The 21,374-nt window shown below is 44.7% G+C and overlaps 1 protein-coding gene across 4 annotated transcripts in view; it reads right to left on the reverse strand.

Annotated features, from left to right (window-relative positions):
- Window positions 1-4,919: 4,919 nt before the first annotated feature.
- NOP9 (NOP9 nucleolar protein) overlaps window positions 4,920-21,374 on the reverse strand; it is a 466,866-nt gene continuing 450,411 nt past the window's right edge. For all 4 annotated transcript variants that reach the window (XM_069649902.1, XM_069649900.1, XM_069649887.1 and 1 more), the window contains one exon: window positions 4,920-5,577. In XM_069649902.1, coding sequence (XP_069506003.1) covers window positions 5,420-5,577 — 158 coding nt within the window. In that variant the 3' untranslated portion in view covers window positions 4,920-5,419. The remainder of the gene's footprint in view (window positions 5,578-21,374) is intronic.

A 21,374-nucleotide genomic window follows, 5' to 3' on the forward strand; every position in this document is an offset into this window, starting at 1 on the left:
CAGATATGCCTGGTGCTCAGCACACTACCAAAACTGTGTAGTACAAGCTTATACCAAAGGTTGGGTTGCCTATACCTGTAGTCATAGTTGTGTGTAGTGTTCCCAGAGGGTACTGCATTCAAACTTTGCCTAACAGTAGGTGGGAGATTGGCAGGGCTTGGGAGTTTTGGGGGAGAGGAGAAGAGAGCTATGACAGATTTGGGGATGCAAGGGGAGTGTTGGGTGGACTAGAGGGGGGAGCAAAGTGTGGAATCTGGGACAAAGAGGAATGAGGTTGGGAGGTCCTGGGGTTAGACCAGTGCCATTTTGTGAGGCCAAAGGAGTTTCATTGAGGCGGCCTGTGCTGCACTTAGGAATGGAAAGTGCAAAGTGGTGAGGGGTGGGAGAAGTTACAAGGATGATGTGGGCAGAGGGAAAGGTGGAGAAACGGTCACTGATTTCTTTAATAGTTTTGGATTCTAGAGCACCAGCGTGCAGCTCTGTTCTGGGCTGTCAGAGATTTGCATGGGTGACAGTCGGGAGGGTCAAAAGGGGGTGAGAGGCGAGTGGCAGACAACCATTGAAATTGGTGTGATGGAGCGGGGTGTGTGTAAGAGCGAGGGGGAAGAAGAGCAGGAAGATGGAATACAGGGGGAAGAGGGTAGCTGGGTAGGGCATTAGTTAGGCTTCTGTTGCACCTGCATGCAGCTCTGATCTGGCCAGTGTGTGGCATGGTGGAAGGGGTGTAGCCTGAGAGATTCAGAAACGGGGAGTCAGAATTGTGGTTAGTGAGCGAATCTGTGAGATCAGACAGGAGACATAATTGACTAAATTTGAGCATGAAGTTGTCTAAAACTTATATGTGCTTGAACAGTAATCAAAAGTCTAAACACGAGCAATGCCTGAAATTGTTCGATTCAAAAACCTGAACAATGCTTGCAAGTTATTCAGGTTCAAAAGCTAAGCAGAGCCTGTCTAATTTCAAAAGGTTTGAATGCCTGAAAAGGTTGTCTACATTCAAATGTGAACAGTGCTAGCATGTAATCTAAAATTCTAAGCTGCGCAAGCATGAAAGGTAGTGTTAATTCAAGAAACAAAAACAATGCCTGAAAAGTTGTCTAAATTCAAAACATTAACAATGCCTGGAAATTGGCATATGCAAGCATAGGGAGGAAGACACTATTTTTTGGAACATCTGCACAGGTCTCGAGTAAGACTCTGTGGAAAACTGAGTGCAGTGGCCCTTCCTGGCACATTTGGAAGAATAACAAGCACCTTCAGGAATCCAGGAGGGCAGTTTAAGGACCTGAGCATGCCCCCACAACTTTGTTCTATCGACTGGGTCTGCGGCAGTGCTCAGGCACATAAATGCCATATATATCGGTTCCTTCTTTAAATATAGTGAGTTGGACGCACTCAGACATAATTTTAGGGTGTGCTCACATGTGGCCAAGCCAGATCGAAACCCTAATTGGATATTGGATAAGCTGGAGTTTGAATGAACCCACTGTTCCAGTATCATTAGAAGGGCTCTACCAATTATTTTGAAGACTGGGTCCAACAAAAAGATTGGTATTCATGTGGCTGGGGCCCCTCTACTTCCTTTCTTGCATAATAAATGGATTAGGGCAGTTTGCAATGATTTTGGGATTTTATTTGCCTTAAAATGGCATTAAATCCCATAGATCTATCTGATCAATAAATAGGGCTGCCGGTATACTATCTAGTCCAGGCCAGCGATTCAGTCACTGATTTCTTTAATAGTAAATTCTAGACCGGGAGGATTACTTAATTCCCTCTGATCTTGCTCCCCCCTACTGCAAAGCCCAAACACTAATATACTGATTAATTTACTCTGGGGTTGCACAGTACAGCGATTAAAAATGTTTAACCCAAAGATGGTCAGATGCATTAGTCGCCTCCTGTAACCAGCTCCCAAAAATGTTTTGTATTCTTTTTGGCCCCTGCCTCTATACTTTGCTCCCAGTAATTCTGTCCAATTCAGTTTCTCTAGCAGTTATGGCTTTCTTTTATAGGGCTCTACCCAATGGGATCATCTTGGAGTGTTGGGATTTTTTTTTATTAGCAGAATTAGTAATCTTCCTTTAGCAATATTGCAATCTGTGTTATCCCCTTGTCACTGGTCCCAAGAGGTGCACAAAAAAGGCCTTGCATGTGTTTAATAGAAGGGAGTTGAGGTTTGTTAACACCAAAAGATCTAACATGTTCTTTTCATCGTTTGGGGTGCAAAGGGATGATTTGGAGCACAGGATGGTTTGGCCGAGTGGAAGATGGGTGTGAGCACAGCCTAGAAAATAGGATAGAAGTGAGATACAGAAGAGAAGGCAGTGTGGAGGGTGGATGCAATTGTAACACTTACCTTGTGCCTGGTCTCTGCGGGAGCGCCTGGACCCTCGGGGTGACTGATGCTGTGTGGGCTGGTAGAGGCTTCTCCTAAAGAGGTACAGTTAAGGTACAGGTATTACTTTAAGATTCCCTGTGTGGTTGCCAAGATTCCCAACTAACCACCCCCCCCCCCCCAAATACACTTGGTATGTCCCTTATGGGCGCTGGGCTCACCTGCGCGTAAATAATGCTGCGCTGGCTCTCCGTCCTGATGTCAGTTGCAGGGGCACTATCTTCGTGCACTGCCAGTTACTTCACTGGTTTCATGGCCCAGACCGGCTGTGGTCAGTTCGTGCAGTGTATGGTGGTGTTGCTAGTGCCCGGTGGCCTTTGGAAAAAAGGGTTTCCTTCTAGTCTCGATTAAAGTTCCGATAGCTGGATTGTGCTGTTCCTTGATTCTCAGGATACAAGTTCTGCTTTCCAGTAATCCTTTCAGTAGTTGCAGCTGACAATGTAGCCGTGTGAGTACAGAGTATGCTGCTGGAGTTCTAGCTGTCATGAGAATTTGAGCAGAGGCAGTTCCATTTAGTAGAGCCAAGAGCAGTGGTGAGGGCAAGTCGGGAGTCCTTGTAAGCAGAAGGAGGTCAAAGCAGCAAGCTTTTCACCAGTCACATAGATGGAGACACATGGCGGTCATAAGCTGTTGGGTTGGTGGCAAAACCCATGGTTTGGGGGCGGGAGGGGCCAAAGGAGCAGGCTCCTTGAGTAATAGTCAAAGCGGTAACCTGAGCAGTGTTGAACTCAAAGGTGAGTTGGACATAGTGAGCGAATAGTGAGGGAGGTCCTAACTTGGTCAAGAAAGGGCCCCATTGAGCCAGGATTATATTTTCTTTTGGTGATAGATGAGGGATGGAGGGTGAAATGGAGATTTTGAAGTGGATGAGTGAAAGGTCAGTTTGCGAAGAATCAGAGATGAGCGGAATCAAGAGAGGAAGATAAGATACAGATTTGTCTTGATTGTGGATGGGTAAGAAAGTTGTGTAAGTTTGCCCAAAGACTGTCAGGTATTGTACTTTCCAGCTGTACTCAATGGGCCTTAGTCATATTATGGAAGTCGAGGTCACCCATGATAATAGGAAAACCAGCCAGGAACATTTCAAGTACTAGGCAAAGATCAGAGTACAAGAGATTGAGGGTGGTAGATCAATCGGAAAGTGAGGGGGTGGGAGCAAGATGTGGACAGAGTTGCATGCAAAGCGGGAGGGAGAAATGTCCAACGAGTGAGGGGGCAGATGATGTGTCCTTGTTGATTGTCAGACCAATACCACTGCCTTATTTTGCTAGTCAGAGGGATTAGGACCAAGTAGCTAAGTCAGTGTGGAGGGCAGTCAAATTGGCAGCATCAGGAAGGGTGAATACAGGTTTCAGTGAAGGCCATCACAAAGATTTGGGGTGATGGAAGTCAGAGTGGTCAGTGAGAAAGGGAATTTTATTGCAGTTATTAAGAAACCCAAAAGGAGTTTTGTGGGAGATGGGAGTGGCAGTAGGAAGTGAGGGGCTAACAATCTATAGGTCAGAGACTAGGAAGGAGGTACTTTTGGGTGGGTAAAGAGTTTAGCAGGAATAGAGAAAGTGGTCCCATCCCTCCTGGCCAGGTAAAAAATGGAGTTTCCAATGGCCTCTGATGCACTTAGTCACAGGGCACCCAGCACATGTTTAGCATCACAAGTTCAGGATACTTCTGCTACGATAAACATACTCTGTAAAGTGCTCTTCTGTTCCTTGGAACTGTGCAGGCGAATGCCAGGATTGGAACTCTCTGTTTCTGTTCCAACAGCTGGCGACCTAAGCACTCATCCAGATTTCCATCACTAGACTTCATTGCCTTCCTTTGCCAGGACAATTATGTTGCATTGTGTCAGACATTGGAATCACATGGGGGATGGGGAAGCTTGCATATTAGACAAGCAGCAGAGAGTACCACACCAATACCGAACAGCTACACCCTAAAACAAAGATCCAAAATCCCTCAATAGGGAGGCGCATTTTATCACGGGCAGAGGATCATTTGTAATACACTACCTGAATGAATCATTGCAAACATTCCATTTACACTGTTTTCAGGCACTCTTCGCTATTGTCCATTCATTTGAAAATGCAGCTAAAGCTACATCTTGCCAACCCTCTACAGAAGACTGTCAGGAAACCAGAAAAGGTTGTACTATGTCGTGAAGTAAGAGATGAAAAGGACATGTGTGGTAATTGGGTAGAATGAGTTATCACTGCACAGTTCTGTGCATACCTTTCAGGTCACAGGTTAAAATCCCAAAAGGGTCCGCTAAAGCTTTTCATCCTTCAGACCGTTGATAAAACGAGTAGCACTGAGGTGGAAAATAATTAGTGCCATGATGCAATTTGACTTGTGGTAGACACTATACAAAGGGGAAAACATACAAATAAAAACGAAAGCAGCATTAAGCAGAGGTCCCAGGAGAAAAGACTATGAACGAAGTAGACCTTTCTCCTCCTCATAAGGAAACCTGCCTCCAAAAGTAACAAAATGGTTAACAGTGCAGGCAGTTATGGAGAAGAACTATCATAAAAATGTTTAATTTGCTGGTAACCAAAATATTTACATAGAAATAGATTGCACAAACAGTAATTTGTAAATTGAAATGCACCAAGTAGTCTTCCTACTTACAAACACACGTTTCAAATGCCCTAAATGAAGCTGCTTTTCTGGGCTTTGAGCATCCTTAAGTCATTTCAGCGGTCTACCAGTCAGTCCACAGTACCTTACAGACATCCTACAAAATGAAAATAGCAAAGATGCATTCAGAGATCCCTAGAGCCAAAGCAAAGCCATGGCTTCAAAGATGAGAGATGATCCACAACCTGAGAATCTTGTAAGAGCTCAGCAGATCTCGAGTTTCTCCAAATCCATGCACAGCCACTTCAGGAGTTGTTCAGTCCTTTAGATGTGTCCATAGAAGATACCTACACCTGTTCCACACAAAGCAGAGGCTATACAAATTACAGATAACGATTGGGACACCAGTAGAAGGTAATGCTTAAACAAGCTGCAACACCGAATCTAGTCCTCTAGGATTTCAGCAAACATTTTCCGCCGCTTGTTTTCAGCCACCTGGTGTTCGTCCCAGTCCCTTCGCCGTTTCAGGAAGTGGCTGAGCGCAAAGTTTCTGACAATGTGATATCCAAACTGGTCCTTCAGCAACTCCTGCTCCTTGGAGGCTGCAAAAATGTTTTTAAAAACACTTCATTAAACAAACGAAACTCCAAAAATACAAGCAGGCTAAGGAAGGCAGACAAGTGAGCAGACAGCAGGGATGGAGAGGTGTGGGCACAATCAAAGGTCTGCAACATTTAAATCTCCAGATGTTTTGAACTGCAACTCCCCATCAATCCTAGCCAGCAGAATCATGAGAAACATAGTCCAAAAAAAATCAGAAGAGCGGAAGGTTACATAGCCCACTGTAGGTTGTTCACAGGTATGTTTATATATGCAGACATCTTGTTACAAGCTAAATCAAAGTCTCTATATATGAAACACAGAGGGTAAGAGGTCGCATAGGGTTGTAGAAATGGTTTTAACAGTGCAAAATGAGAATGAAGGTTTAAGGACTTAATGGTTAGTGCGCTCCAATGCGAAATTCTAGTTAAGAAGGCTGGTTGCGTAGCGGTCACAGTGTGGTATACCTCCACCCAACCTAAATTACAGATTAAGACAGTTTAGTGTGACGCTAGTCGCGCTTGGTCCGTTGATCAAATGCTTGTACAATTCTGTTAGCAGCTATTGTAAATCATTCAGTAATCAAGCAAAGTTAATCTGATGACTTTAATTTAGATAACAACCGACACGTGTTTCGACCCATAGGTCGTTCAAGGCTCTGCTGACTGAAAATCTCAATTAGTAAACGATCTTTTCCAGGATCCCTTCACTAATTGAGATTTTCCATCAGCAGAGCCTTGAGAACGACCTCTGGGTCGAAACATGTGTCGGCTGTTATCTAAATTAAAGGAATCAGATTAACTTTGCATAATTACTGAATGATTTACAAAAGCTGCTAACAGAATTGTACAAGCATTTGATCAACAGGCCAAGCGCGACCTGGATGCTTCCTCTCACTTCTGCTCAAAGAATGAGCAGAAGTGAGAGGAAGCACAGGGAGGGTGAGAGGAAGCACAGGGAGGGTGAGGAGCCACAAGGGTAGTCGGGGAGGTAGAGCAACGATTATGAGAAGGCTTGTAGAGTTTGACAGATACAGGGGTGCCGTAATGTAGATCGATTTGTGAACCAGGAGAAGAAATTTTAATCTTATATCAACAGCTATCCAGCCTGTTTATGGTACTAAGAAGTAGGTCTGAAGAAAGGGAGTTTAAATATTCCTGCTAGCGAAGTTAATGCTCTTGCTGAGAGGACAAAGCATAGTTGGGGAGACCAAAGAGGATGCTGGCACAATTATCCAATTTAGAAGACCCGTGTGGTTAAGAGATGCTTGGCGGTGTTGCAAGGAAGGAGGTGCCTGATTTTACTAATATTTAGACCGTTGAGGCGAGCTCCTGTTGCAGTTTTGGAGAAGAAAGTAGAGAAGGTGTGAGAAGGGTCATAGATGACGCAGAGGTTTCTAGCTGAAGAGTAGGGGAAGAGTGTCAGGTAGAAAGTGGATAGGCAGAGGAAGAGATGAGAGAGCGCTTTGGCTGGGAAGAAGAGCACCTCTGTTTTGGTTTACCATCAGAGCGTGCAAAGTCATCTAATATTTAATGGCAGAGAGACAGATCAGAGGACAGTTCAAGAAAAGAGAAGATTTGGGTGTCCTTCACAAAGAGTTGGTACGAGAACCCAAAGGAGGAGATTAGTGCCTCAAGACTTGAGGTGTACAGTGTAAAGAGGAGAGGATCCCACCAACAGTTAGAGGAGTGAGGTGGGAGGTGGTGTTGCTCCAGGAGACTGAATTGATGAGGTGCAAGGTAAGATTCAATCCAGGAAAAGGCTTGATCGCAAATCCCAATAAGAAAGAGAGTGATTAACAGTGTCAAAGATAGCAGACGGGTCAAGGAGAATTAGTATAGATACTAGGTTGGAGTGCTTAGCAGAGGCGATGAAGTTGGACACATTCATGAGAGTAGCTTTCCGCAGAGTGACAGGAGCGGAAATCTGCTTGTAGGGGGTCCCAAAGGCTGTGGATGTCTAAGACATTGTTATGATGATTGAACACAACCCTTTCAAGCACTTTAGATTAGTGAAGAAGAGGAGACACAGGGCAAAAGTCAGTTGGTATGTTCGGGTCAGCCTCTTTCATTTTTAAGAGGGACGACAATGGCTGCTTTGAAAAAAAGAGGGAAAGCAATCAGGAGGGACAGGTTGAAGAGTTCAGCGAGGTGAGAGGCCACTAAAGGGGCAATAGGCTTGACTAGCTGAGGAGCCAGAGGGTCGGATTGGGCGAGTGTAGAACGGAGGAGGGAGTGTGAGGAAGGTCAGGGGAGAGTCACATTTTGTAAATGTTTGCAGCAAAGTATTCAGCCAGGTCATTTACTGTGAGAGTGGAGTTGATAGTCAGACTTGGGAGGAGTGAGTTTAGGGTGCCCTGTAGCCGACAAGGATGGTAGGAATGAGAGCCAATGAGGGTTAGATAGAATTCCCTTTTCGTTCTATCAAGAGTGGACATGAGAGTTCAGGGCAGAGAGATAGAGATAAGGTATCAGGCAAGATTTTCATATCAATGATAAATCTTCCTGACCTGTGTCAACCCCAGAACATTTGCTATACTGGTAGATTATTTTCCCTATACCCGAGTGAGTGGTAATCTTGTTCCCCACTCACAGTCTTTTACTCTTTTTATGGGTGTCATTTTTTAAGATTCTCCCTAGTGTCTTTTCAAAGTTATCCTCTTTGACAACATTTTGGCAATAAGTGCCTATTGTTGCTGGGTTGCACTAGGGGCTCCCCTTTTAACTTTCTCTAGCTAATCTTGTGAGAACTACAGTTGCCAAGGGTAGAAAAGATCTTTGGATCCCTTTTACATTTTATAAGGTGAAAACAGCACACCCCACCTTATGTGGAGTGCTGGGGAGATACAATGTATTCACTTTTACACTAAAACTGTAACAATTCTGTTACAGGGACAAGCTTACCTTTAATGGCTGGTGGCAGTGATAACTTTTATTAATTTGGTGCACAGACCCGGTAAAGGCACCCATGGGCGCTCATTTTACCAAAATGTCCTCGGTCTTGGTTTTTCACCAATTTAGTGTTCCTTGTCCTTTTCTTGTTCCTTCCCCTGACATCCAGGGTGGGAAATTCCTTTGTGCGATTTGTATCTTCGGAGGGAGTCCTGTGGACTCCCTGCCCAGGCTCCAGGGTATCTGTGAAGGCAGGAAGCAAGGGAGGAGTCCAAAACTCTGCAGCCCTTTGTCTTCCAGCTTGAGTGCGAGATTCCAGTTCCAACTGGGAGGCTGTCTGTCCTGAAAGGATTGCCAATACCACCCCGCCCCCAAAGTTTGAATGTTGCAAGACTGTTTGATTGGCTGGGTTCCTGCATAAAAGTCTGAACCTGGAAGCTGAAGAAGTAGTCAACCACTGGAACCAAAACTGAAGAGGAAGATGAAGAAACCGCAGGTGAACCGGAGAGCCTACTGTGTAACCGGAGCATGCTGTAGCACTTCCTTCCAAGTGACCAGGGGACTTCAGAAACAATGACCCCGACCCAGAGCCTGGTCAGACCCACTAGACTCGAGAACACCTGCATTCTGAGCCATCTCACGCCGTGCTGTGACCTTGCAGGGCTGCAATACCCCAATACCCTGGGATCTCGAGTCATTATTTGGTGCACGGTCTTCCGAATTCCGAATCTCGCTGAAAGTTTGTGGGGGTCCTGCTGGATCTCCAGAGGCATGATTCCAGTCCGAAATGTCCCCTCACTTGAGTGCTGGACCTTGCTAATGACAGGAATCTGAACAGCGATATTCTGTCGTTTTCTGTACTCCTGAAAAGGCGGCAAATCAATTCACAGAGCCGCATCCAGCCATGAGGAAACTCTTTCCTGTATCCTTCTCCTTTGATCCTGCTGCAAAAGTCCACCCAAAGTCCTATCTTCCGTCTTCTTGACAAAGAAATCCATCAACCAGGTTTTTGGCTGCAGATACTGAAGTCTTCCTGCAGCAACTCTTCTTCTGCGCAGAGCTGATCTGGGGTATTTTACTTATCTTAAGCCTTTGTGATTTCTGTATAGCTTTGGGGTGTTTTCTGTGATTGAGAGGCCACTCCTCCAGTTCACCCAGGAATCCTCCTACGGCGTCTTCTGTGAAGTCCCTGGACCCTCAACTAACTTTAAAGTGAAATACTTACTTGTTTGAACAGTCTTCCTCTGGAACTCTGACATTGCCTGCAACTGACTCCTCTCTCACCCTGTCTCCAGCTGGCACCTAGACCACTAGGGTCCCTCTACTGCCTCTGATTGAATTCATGCTATAGAATCGGGGAAGGACTGGATAAGAAAAGGGTTAAGCCTTCAAAAGAATAACAAGTGTTAAAAAGTTACTTGTAAAAGAAGTTGGTTTGTAACTAACACAGAGTGCACAGTTACAAAAGCTATTACCTTAGAAACGTGTTGCCATTCTGAAAATATATGTAAACCTCTTTCTTTCGTTAGATACTGTTTTGCCATTCTAATACAAAGTACATGTAAGGTTATATTACTCACCTGTGATTTGGTTGTGTCTCTTCCCAAAAGTAATGCTGTTGGTTCGACTTCACTATTCCTGTTAGGCTAAATGTAGGAGTGTCCCCAACTGGCTCTCACTTCCCCGGACCCGTTACCCTTTCCAGAATAAGTCTGCCTAGGCCATAATTACTTTTTAGGTTGCTGGTAGCTCCTGACAAAAGTAAATAGGTTTTACTTACCTCGAGTATAACTGTTATCCTAAAATAAGTTAGAAGTTATTGCTTCCCTTAGTCTGTGAACTGAAAAGCAACTGTAATTGAATATTACACCCCAAGGTCCAACTCCCCTAAAATAACAGTTATCCTAAATCTGAGTTATAGGTTTATACGCGAGATCTTACTGCCAGTTTGACGTCTTGGAAGGCAGTTGAGTAGAATGTGGTATGCAGCGCCTCATGCCTGTAATGTAGCGCAAAGGAAATTAGCCAGATCAGAGGGGAAAAGGCTGAGCCTGAATAAATCCCCAGCAGATGGAGAGTGCAGATCCCTGAAGTGACTGCAGTAGTTGAAGAAAGTAATTTGGTAACCAGGTCCAGGATGGGCAAGGATGGAATAAGAGTGGAGCCGTAACAGTAATGAGCAAATTGAAAGCAGAACCGAGCAACCCAGGGAAGGAGGAGAGCGGAACAGCGCAAGGCTAAGGCAAACAGGAACAGAAGGAATACAAGAATAATGGGAACGGAGGAGGGAGCAAGGTAGGAGAGAAATTAGCATTGGTACTCACTAGAGGGGAGACGCGAGGTCTCAGCGTTCGTCTGCCCATATTGTAGGAGGCGCGAGTGGTTGCGGGCACCATATTGGAAATAAGCTTGACTGCTGTAGTAACAGCTTGATGGAACGATGCGTCAGGGCAAGCACCAACGTCACCATAGCGACCAGAGTTACAATCTGACAATACTGTTTCTAGAATCTGTGTTTCACTCGATCAGAAAAGTATATTGTCCAGTTGATATTACTGTGTGATTTCTTGCTGAGTGTCACAGTACAACTGATAGGTCTACTACCCTTGTATTACTGTAAAGTAATCTGAAAGTAACATATGGTTTTAGCCCCCAAGAATAGGTGTGCCCGATACTGTCATGATCTCTGCTTCCAAAAGATCAGGACTTGCCCGACTCCCTTGGAAGCAGACCCATAACCCCGGTTCCGAGTGCCAGCCAGTCCCAATTGGGACCTTTTGGACCCTGTCCTGGCGCCAGTGGCACCAGGCTCATAAAGATGCCCAGTCCCAGCGCTGGAAGCGCCGGGCTCATAATGCTTGGGTGGACTTACCTGCAGCAGACCATGCTGCTTACTTATCTGCCAGTTGAACCCCTGATCCTCTTCTGTTTGGGACTACTTTTCCTGTTGGGTGGGGCAGGAGCCACTCCCTAGGTTCAGAACACTGGAACTCTTCTGGAAAGCAGGAACTCTTTTCTTATCTAGGCATGGCTGTGGAAGGAGACACCTAAGCACTACAGGAGGCTATTTAAACCACACCCGATGGATGAATCTTGCTTTGTGTTATTCTGCATTCTCTGCAGCAGAACGCTCATCGTGTCTTCTGCTTCTGATCCGGGGCCTAAGGGAACAAAGGCTTACCATCCTGGAATCCAGTCTTCAGCAGCACCTGTAAAGACAAAGAAAGAACAGGTTAGCACTACGGTCTTCAGTGGCAGCGCATCTCTTACCTGGTCCATCGGCTGTCACCAACGCCTCGCGCTGCATTCCGGCATCTGAAGACAAAGGCTTACCTACTCTTCGCATGCTCCGGAGGTCTTCGCACTGCATTCAGGCATCTGAAAGACAAAAGCTTACCAGCTCTTCGCACGCTCCGGAGGCCTTCGGCGCTGCATCCCGCATCTGAAAGACAAAAGAAGGTGCGTTTAAAGACATTGGGCAACTTTATTACTCACGTACCATTACTCCTTCCCACGCCGAATCCAGTGGGCATTCCAGCACCCTTCAGCTTCTCTAAAGCTCCGAACTTGTACCTGCAAGATAAAAGGGACAGTTAGTGCGCATCGTGAAGCAGGCTACAAGCGCTTACTTACGTGCTTCCAGGCGCTTCTATTCCTCACGCGGGTTCGATCCTCAACTCTCATCAGCCCGCCATCCGCCATCGCCGGAACCCTGCAAAACAAGAGATATCATTACAAAAGACTTTTAAGACATTTGAAGTGCCCAGAACTTACCGTTCGTGCAGTTAACGACGGACAGCAGTCCTCTGAGATCAAGAGGCCTGCACCCTTATCCAGTGAAGAAACTGGTTACGGCACCCTGCCCCCAGGCAGATGGAGAGCTCGGCGTTCACTTACCTAAGGTGAGGGCGTTAACCTTTGGGGTTCTACAGGAGAAGAGAAAGGGAAGAGGAGAGAGGCACCCAATAACCCCAGTTCATTAATCCCATATTTTCTATCTGCAGACATCTTACTCTTCGAGTCAGACATACAGTGCACAGAGGTCCAGCCCAAAGAGCCAACCGTGTGTTACACATCACCTTTGAAGATACGGCATTCACCCAGTCAAGACCGGCGCCTCTGCGGGAATCAGGTGAGCGTTACAGATACTGAATGGAATGTGTATACATTGGTTTGGCTTCCCTAGAACTCCTGTTAGGTGTTGCAAATAAGGTTATATGCTATGTCTTTGCAACTTCAAGCATAGGGTTCTGTTTTTATAAATGTGCTGATATATAATGTGATGGTACTTCTTCCCCCAGAGATTTATCTGGGCCTACTCATATTTAGATAAAGCATTTATTTTTTTACAATACATAGTATTTCTTTGAACCATAATACAATTTCTTTGTATTGATTCTACAGCCTTCTCTCCCTACTAAGATAAGTCTGGCTGGTCGGTCTACGCTACCATCAGGCCTCCAGATAAGGTGCGTACCATGCCTTTTTACGCATGAAAATCTAAATATGGCATTTTCCTGTGTACATTTACACACAAGTTTAGAGCAGAGGGCAGTGCAAAGGTCAGGTTGCTTGACACAAACCAGAAGGCTTCTTTCGATTTTTATCCACATGGATGTCATTGCAAGCCATGCCATGCAGAAAAGCCTCTGAAACGGAATGCATTTCTCTGAGGCCTTTCAAAAAATAAACTGTACACCGTGATAAAGGGAATGGTTTATTTCCATTCAGCTTCTGCGGTGTTGATGCTCATCGAGCAAACAGAAGCACTGTGCATATTTATTTTCTTAGCATTTTAGGATTGTATAATTAATAAAATGGAGAACTAACTTGCAATTGAGAATTAATCTTTAGTAATAAATTATGCTTTTTTTCCCAGTGAAAGCAAATCAGTATTTCACAATTGTATTTTTCAGAGTTCCAGTGCTGTGTGCATAATGCAGAGGCAGATTATTTTTACACTTATAATTCAATATACACTCTAATTATAAAAACAGTGTGTAAAAAGATGGCTATGCAGTCTAGTTTACATCCATTCAACCTTGTAGTCAATGGGGTACATTACTATAAATGGTCAGTGGCAGCAGAGTCTTTGCTCAAGAGTGAGCGATTGTCTTTACACCAATCGCAGGTATTCTAGCATCTCAAATCTTCAAGACTACAGTTAAAACATCCAAAAACCTGACTCTCCAGGAAGTGCAAGCGCTGTTAAAAAAACAAACAAATGCAATTTAAATAGAAACTTAGCAAAGCTTGTCTCTGTGATAATCCAGATAGTTATTTAACTTTATGTAGCGCTTCATACATGGTTCGTCCCACATCTAGCCACTGTGATTTTTATATCTAAGTCGATACTCAGTTAACCGACCTCTGAAGGATGTTAGCCAATAAGATAGCTTAGCCAGTCGAGCACTCGTTGCTGAGATCTGTGCGTGATCTGTAGGTTGGGGGTCGAATCCTGGCATGGCCAACTCAGCCTTTCATCCTTTCGAGTCTCGATAAAGGAGTACCGACTTCGGTTTGGTGATAATTGTGATAAATATGTTCTATGTACAGCGCTTTTCCAAAGCGCTTTATAAATAACCATTTGACCCGGAGATTAAATATAGAATTTAGCATGAAGTCCTTACCTCCCTGCACCGTTTTAACATAAAACTGCCATTCCATTATGTAGTAATAAATGAGGACTTTCATTACAAATCAAAAGACAATTCATGTTTGCTTTACCATGTAATTGGCTAGGTTTTGGGCTTTTCAACATTTAAGTGTATACAGGAGAGATCAAATGGGCAGATCTTAGATAAGTAATGAAAGAGGTATTCTGTCACAATGCAGAAAGCTGCCGCATAATGATTTCTATACAATTTTTGCACACATTGGCTGGATGTCACATACATTTTACTCTCCTGCAAAAGGGGAAAAGTAATTTTTTACTCTCTTAAAATCACATTTGCTCTCAAAGTTTAAAAATAGGTAAAATACTCCCATCTCAAAATCTTATCTGGAGCGCTGGCTACCATGAACCCATGTGGTACAGCCTTTACAAAGAGTGGAGTCTTGTACTGTCTCAGTTGAATGGTTTTACTAATCCCTTAGTTGGACTTCAGAAAAACTGTCCTAACAGCAGGTCCAAAAGCAAGCAGGTATGCCTCCATTTGCGCAGCTGCCGACGCAGAGAGAGCGTTTGAATGGGATGAGATTGAGTCATAGTAGGGATTGGAAGCTGGAGAAGGCAGTGTTGGTGCAAGAGGCATTGGGTGTGAAGAAGAGAGAACTGTAGGTCAGAGAGAAAGGGTAGAATGGCAGAAGGTTTACATTTCCTTTTAGTAATAGGCGAAGCAAATGGTGAGGAAAGGTCAGAGGGTGGAAAGGAGATGGTGATGGAAACAATTGAGAGATCAGATATGGACGGTGTGACAGTAGGATTAGTGGCTGAGAAAGAGGTGGAGATTAATAAGAGATCAAAAGAGTTACCCCTTGGGTGGGTAGGCAGGTTATGGATAGAGTAGAGAGCGTGGTCACTAAGAAAAGAATGAAGCTCAGATTTCTGAGAAGTGGTTGGAGAAGGAAGGTTAACGTCACCCAAGAGAATGAGGTGATGTTGAGTGGAAAGAGAATCAAGGAGTTGCCCAAGACCATCAAAGAATGGTCCAGTGGGACAAGGAGGTTGTTGGATGGAGATGATGTGAACAGAGTAAGGCAGAGCAATAGTAGAGATGGCGAATTCAAAAGAGGTAGGAGCGGACGTGGCATTGGATATTTGTGAGGCATTAAGGCGGGAAGAGAGTAGGTGTCTGACACCTCCACACAGTCAGTCGAGGAGAGTGAATTCAGGATAGTTTGGAGTCATGTAGGGCTGCAAGTGTCAGTGTCAGATGCAGAAATCCAGGTTTCAGTGATAGCGAGAAGGTCGAGGGGAGTAGAGCTGGGGTGAAAGCAGTCAGTGATAAAGGAAGTTTTGTTGCATAGATAGTGAGCATTCCAGAGTGCAATGTTCAGCTGATAATGTAAGGAAGAGTAGAGAAGTTGATTCTCACAGAAAGAGAGGCGAGGTGGATTGGTGTTAGAGGAGGTATTATTAGCTTGTCTTTGTTTGTTGAAAGGAGGTAGAAGAGTGATGGAGTAGTCAACGTTTCGAGGTGAGTTTTATAATAGTGATCGAAAAGGAGGAAGATGTACCGTGATTTGAGAAAGCATAGGGAGAGGTGAAGAGGGGCAGGAGTGAATGCATTATTTAGACATATAAGCACGAAAATACTCTATTATACGCCCAAAAACACACACTAGAGAAATGAATCAAGCAGGTAGTAATATCAAACAATGCTCAATTATCAAAAGAGGAAAACAGTCACCTTTAGGTTTGTAGGCATTGAAGAAGAAAAGGCGATATTTGGGATTTATAAAAACAGGATTTGTGAAACATTATGTCGTGCTAGGAAAAAGCTGTATTTTGGGGTTTGCAAGAATAGTTTGTAAAAGACACCATGAACTAGCGAAAAGCCGGAGGAGGAAATCTTTAGGCAAAATCTGCTTATGCCAAAACACCCGTCGCAACCAGGTTACTGGGCGAAGAGCTGTAGGAAACGTGTGTCACTTGAGCTGTGGAGGACTTTGATTTCATAAGAAGAGATCTTTACATGTGGTGTTGTGCCGAGTAAAGCACTGGGCCTAAAGGAATTATGCATATATGGTGTGAACAGTATAGGATTATGCCATGTTGGGATGAACTTTTGCCGACCAAACGTTTTGTAACTGTAGAAAAGCAGAGTTGGAACTAAGCCAAACTGAGATCTTTGTTAGCAGTTCATAGGAACTGTTTGAATCTCCTGGCCGTGAGTAAAGCCCTCGTTTCTCTTGCAGTTTGGTTTCTTTATGTTGTTTTTGTTATCCTAGTTCATTTGGCAAGCCAGCAGCTAGGCGATCCATGGACCATCTCACTCCAGTCTATGTCTGCTTCTCAAGTCAGACTTTACTGATGCCTCCCTTGCATAAAGCACAACTACAGAACTATTGAAAGGTAAAAAGATACTTTGTTTGTCTAAAAATCTGTGCGCTTCTCAGGGTGAGTCTATAGGGAAGGCTAGCAGGGTTTGTGAAAGGTCAGTGATGGAAGGACTTGGATGTCGTTTGTTAAAATGTAAACTGCTCAGAAAGGACGTGTTGGGTTTTAAAACAGATTTAAGGGTGCTATTACCCCATGAGGGAGAATGATGAGTTATTTTATGTTAGTAAATGCTTGAGGGAAGGGAAGTGTTTGGTTAAATATAAAATGTGGGAACAGTAACAGCAGGGGGAGGAGTCACAGCTGGCAGTATTGTTTATTAATTACTGGTTCAAATACTGTACACCCAGGTTAGGAAAAGGGATCCATTGGGTTGTTAGAACCAATGAGGGAAGGAAATCATTGTGTTACAAAACCAATGATGAAAACATAGCATTGTATAAAGTGGGAAATCAATAGGTGGCTAATAACCGTGGCCAAGTGTTCATAAGGTGTTGCGTTGTTTTGCAGACACTAATTTTCAAAAAGTAATTGTTGCCGGAAAAAATGACTTTGAAAAACTCATTGAATTATATAGTGTTTGGGGGCGCAAAGGGTTAAAATGGGTGGGGAGGGGTAAGAGTAACGGGGAGTGCGGGACAGGGGGGACACCTTCAATGAAAAAAAAAGAAAGAGTTTTTTCGAAGTAATTTATGAACCGTTCTGACCCGAGGCATTTTCAGTTCAGTGTTTTGGTAAGGAAACAGTAATCACTTTTTAAGCACAATTAAATATTCACGTTTTGATCATGGATATGCCATTTAAAGTAATGTGTAATACGCATCCTTTGTATAAAGAAAATTACGGAAGCATTGTAAAGAGTGAGCACAAAGTACTATGAATTACACGTATGGCCAAAAGATGGTTCATTCTCTAAAATCTATCAAAATCACATGCATACAGCAATTCAGGTTACTATGTCGGGAAAGAAGCAGGAGAAGAGGTTAGGTGTATTAAAATTATGGAAATTATGTGGGAAAGACAGAGTGAAGCACAAGAAAAAAAACATGACCGAAAACTACTTCATCTGCACCACCTCCATATAAGGAAAAGGATTAAAGGGACCAGGGTTTGGCCCATATAATTTGATATGAACAAAGGACAGAGTTGCAGAGTGGAATATGAAAGGGAGGGAGATTATGGAAGGCCCTCAGCAGGCCCCAACAAACGAGAGGACACTACATGGGCACATGCATCTGGTAGTGAAGGGAGAAGAAGAGGAAGAAGACAGTGAGTATGAAGGGAGAGGGGGAGAAGGGGAAGGGGGAGAAGGGAGAGGATCAGAAATCAATACGGTAGGACACACCCCTCCTGCCTAAAACACAAGTCAAAAAAGGAAGGAGAAGAGGCAAAAAGGGAAACATTCAACTTCCTTTATGTTAAAAAAAGCCTTTGGGGGGGCCGCATCTGGACCCGAGTGTACAAAAGCTCTAAGTGTGTAACCAACAAAGAAGGGGCAATTCAAGTTTGCTACAGGTGGTACCAAACACCTGAGATCCTCAACAAATGTAACCCCACTATTGCGCCACAATGTTGGAGAGGATGCTGGGACACAGGCACGCTATTCCACCTCCTGTGGTCATGTCCCAAGGCCGCACAGTCTTGGGAAAATGTCCTGGAACAAATCAAACTGATCACGGGTCTCACGATCCCATGGGGTCCAGGAATCGTCCTACTGGGAGCTACGGACGAAGGTCAATTTCCACTAACAGGCCGTATAGCAGACCTGTGCTTGCATTTACTAACGGCTGTGAAGATCTCAATAGCAAGACTATGGAAAAACCCTGAAGGTCCAGCAATCCAAATGTGGTGGTCTAAGTGTTGGGACATAGTACCGGCAGAAAAAATTACAGCCTTCTGTTTTGGTAATAGGAACAAGTTCTACCATACCTGGGCCCCCTTCCTGGACTATACGCAGTAATTCCCAGGAGTGGCGAGAAAACCCCCAACCGGTCGATGGATGGAGAAGCAGGACTAAAAGAGTCAATCGGAGGGCAGAAAGCACAAACCGAGCCGCCCCGCTGCTGAACTAGAGCTCAAAGGACATTCCAGACTCCTCTGCCCAAGCTCTCACGAGCCTCCGCCACAAGAGAACCTCGACCGAGCACTCAGATGCGCATCCTCTCCCTAAACAAAGCATAATGTGACATCTGCTGTCTCCCGGTTTTCCCCCTGGCCCCTACCCTTCCTCCCACCTAAAGAGTTTTACTGTTAATGTTAAAGGATATTTGTACCGCGCACTATCACCACTGGAGTGGTCCTCTGGCGGCTCTGTAAAAAAGGGAAGGGGTGGGGTGAGTTAGTGGGTATAGGCTGGGAAAGTGCAAGTGGGCAGTGATGTGCTGTTGGCGGCATCAGCCTGGCGGGTCCGTTGGCTGTGCTTGCGGTGTTTTATGGTCAGTAGTCGTCGTGTGCTGTTGTGCGAGGCCATGTGTGATTTGTTTTGTTGTTGCAGTGTAGTGAAGTTTGTGCGGATTGTTGTGTTGTAGGCTTGTGGTTGTGTTTGGTTTGAGTTTGAACAGTGTATGCAGAGGGGTGAAATTGTTAGTGGATCGGTTAATTGGGATTGCTGTCTGAAACGGAGGTGCTAAATTTCTGCATTCTCTCCACGAGGGGTGCAGGAGCATCTCTGCATCTGTGTCCTGCTCAGAGCCGCCCGATACTCCCAGTTCCTTTCCAACACGGCATCCACCCACATTCATAACCTTGCCCAAGTTCGGCCTCGGCCACCTATGTAATATCTGTCTGTATGCGGGGCAGGCGGGCGTTTGTGCGTCCTTTCAAATTTGGCTCAGAGAGCATTCCAATCCAGTCGGTGCGTGGCGTCGACTAGCCAGGGCTAGTCCGTCCATATGTGGCGGGTGGTTGGCATTCATCGTCTTATCCAGCTGTTTATGCAGGCTATCGCTCCCTGCCCCTTCGAAACGTGGCACATGCCAACGCTTGCAATTCCATCCAGGGGCGGCACATGCCTTCATTCAGAACTCCATACGGTCAATGCACATGTCAATGTCCATAACTTAGTTCAACTGTGGCAACATTCACACAACTCTATACAAGTATGATACCTGGTAGCAATTATGGGGCGGGTGAGGTTGTGGGCTGGAGTTGGCTAGGGATGCTGAATTCTGTCCTCATGGGTATCGCTTGTGTCCTATTCGACTTAGCATTGTCGCTCTTGTTGAAGTAAGAGTTTCTCTGGTCGGTTCTGGGTGTTGTCAGTGTCATCCTAAATTGAGTCATCCTTTCTTTGTGTTTCGCGTTCGGGTTGTTTCGGTTTGAATCTGTGGTTTTTAAGAACCAGGTTTTTAGTAATTTTCTGAATTGTGGTGGTCTTTGTTGTTTCTTATTTCTTTCGGGATGTTGTTCCAGTTTTTTGCGGCTAAATGGGAGAAGGAGGAGCCCCCAAGTTTTTTCTTAAGGTATGGTTTTTGTTCCAGGCGGATTTCGTTGCTTGATCTGAGGAGTCTCCGTTAGGCAGATTCCTATGCAGTTCACTTAGGGAGCACTACAGAAGATTAGGACTACAGGTATATGCAATAAATCCCCCTTGGTATCAGTCTGTACCACACAGATTTAGTTGGTAGCTGTGGCTGAGCAGCCAGACGTATCTCAAGAGGGAGATGAGCAGTATTCAGGGTTTACACAATAGGACCACAGTACTATGGAACAAGGAAACACTAACCAAAGCTTTGTATCAAAAAGAATATATGACAATGCATTACTTACCGTAAAAGCATTTCTGATGGTTGTATCTGCTTAGATTCACATGCTGTGCATAGGTCCGACATCCAGTGGTCACTGCGGAGTATTGCATTTTGTTTTTCGTAGTCGAAAAGAGGACGTCGACAAGGCGTGTCTGTAATACTATCCCTATAGTGACGTGCGTTGTACCCATAATCCCTCACGCGTCGAGGTCCCTCTGTTTGTATTTTTCTGCCCTGAGGGAGCCTTCTAGACGTGAGTGAGTACAGAAAAGAGAGATATAGAAAAGGATGTCTATGTTCCTTCCATCCGAGCGGGGAGGAAGGGTAGGCGCATGTGAATCTAAGCAGATACAACCATCAGAAATGCTTTTACGGTAAGTAATGCATTGTCTTCTGATGTTTGTTAATCTGCTTAGAATCACATGCTGTGCATAGACTAGCGAGCAGTACCCGGAGTTGGAGGTGGGTTGTGAGAAGGAACAGTAGAGAAAAGATGTCTTCATACTACTTGTCCCACCTGGGAATCAGATCTAGAGTGGGCATCTAGACAGTAGTGTTTTGTAAAGGTGTGTACAGAACTCCAGGTTGCCGCTTTGCAGATGGACTCAAGGGGAACATTTGCAATGAATGCTATGGATGCCCCAGTGCCTCGAGTAGAGTGTGCTCTTGGCTTGAAGGGTAGTTCCCTCTTAGCAAGAGTGTAACAGAGAGTGATGCATTATACAATCCATCTAGATACAGTGGATTTTGAAACTGCATCTCCTTCTCTTCCTGCTGTCACCGATACAAAGAACTGATTAGTCTTTCTCAGTGGACTAGTTCTTTCCATGTAAAACATGACAGCTCTGCGCACATCAAGTGTATGCAGGCTTTTTTCTCCTAGATTTGAAGGATTTTGAAAGAACGTTGGTCGTTCTATAGACTGGTTGACATGGAATTTGGAGATGAATTTCGGTGCGAACCTTGGGTGTGTGCGTAGAACCACTTTATCCTTGTGAACTGTTACAAAGGGGTCTAATACCGAAAGGGCCTGTAGTTCACTTACTCTCCTAATGGAGGTAATAGCTATTAGGAAAGCAGTCTTAAGAGTGAGATCTTTAAGAGTTGCCTTGTGCATGGGTTCAAAGGGTGACCCCATGAGCCTGGTGAGTACCACATTT

The sequence above is a fragment of the Ambystoma mexicanum genome, chromosome 1p (assembly GCF_040938575.1).
Source record: "Ambystoma mexicanum isolate Mex_15411 chromosome 1p, UKY_AmexF1_1, whole genome shotgun sequence".
Lineage (NCBI taxonomy): Eukaryota > Metazoa > Chordata > Amphibia > Caudata > Ambystomatidae > Ambystoma > Ambystoma mexicanum.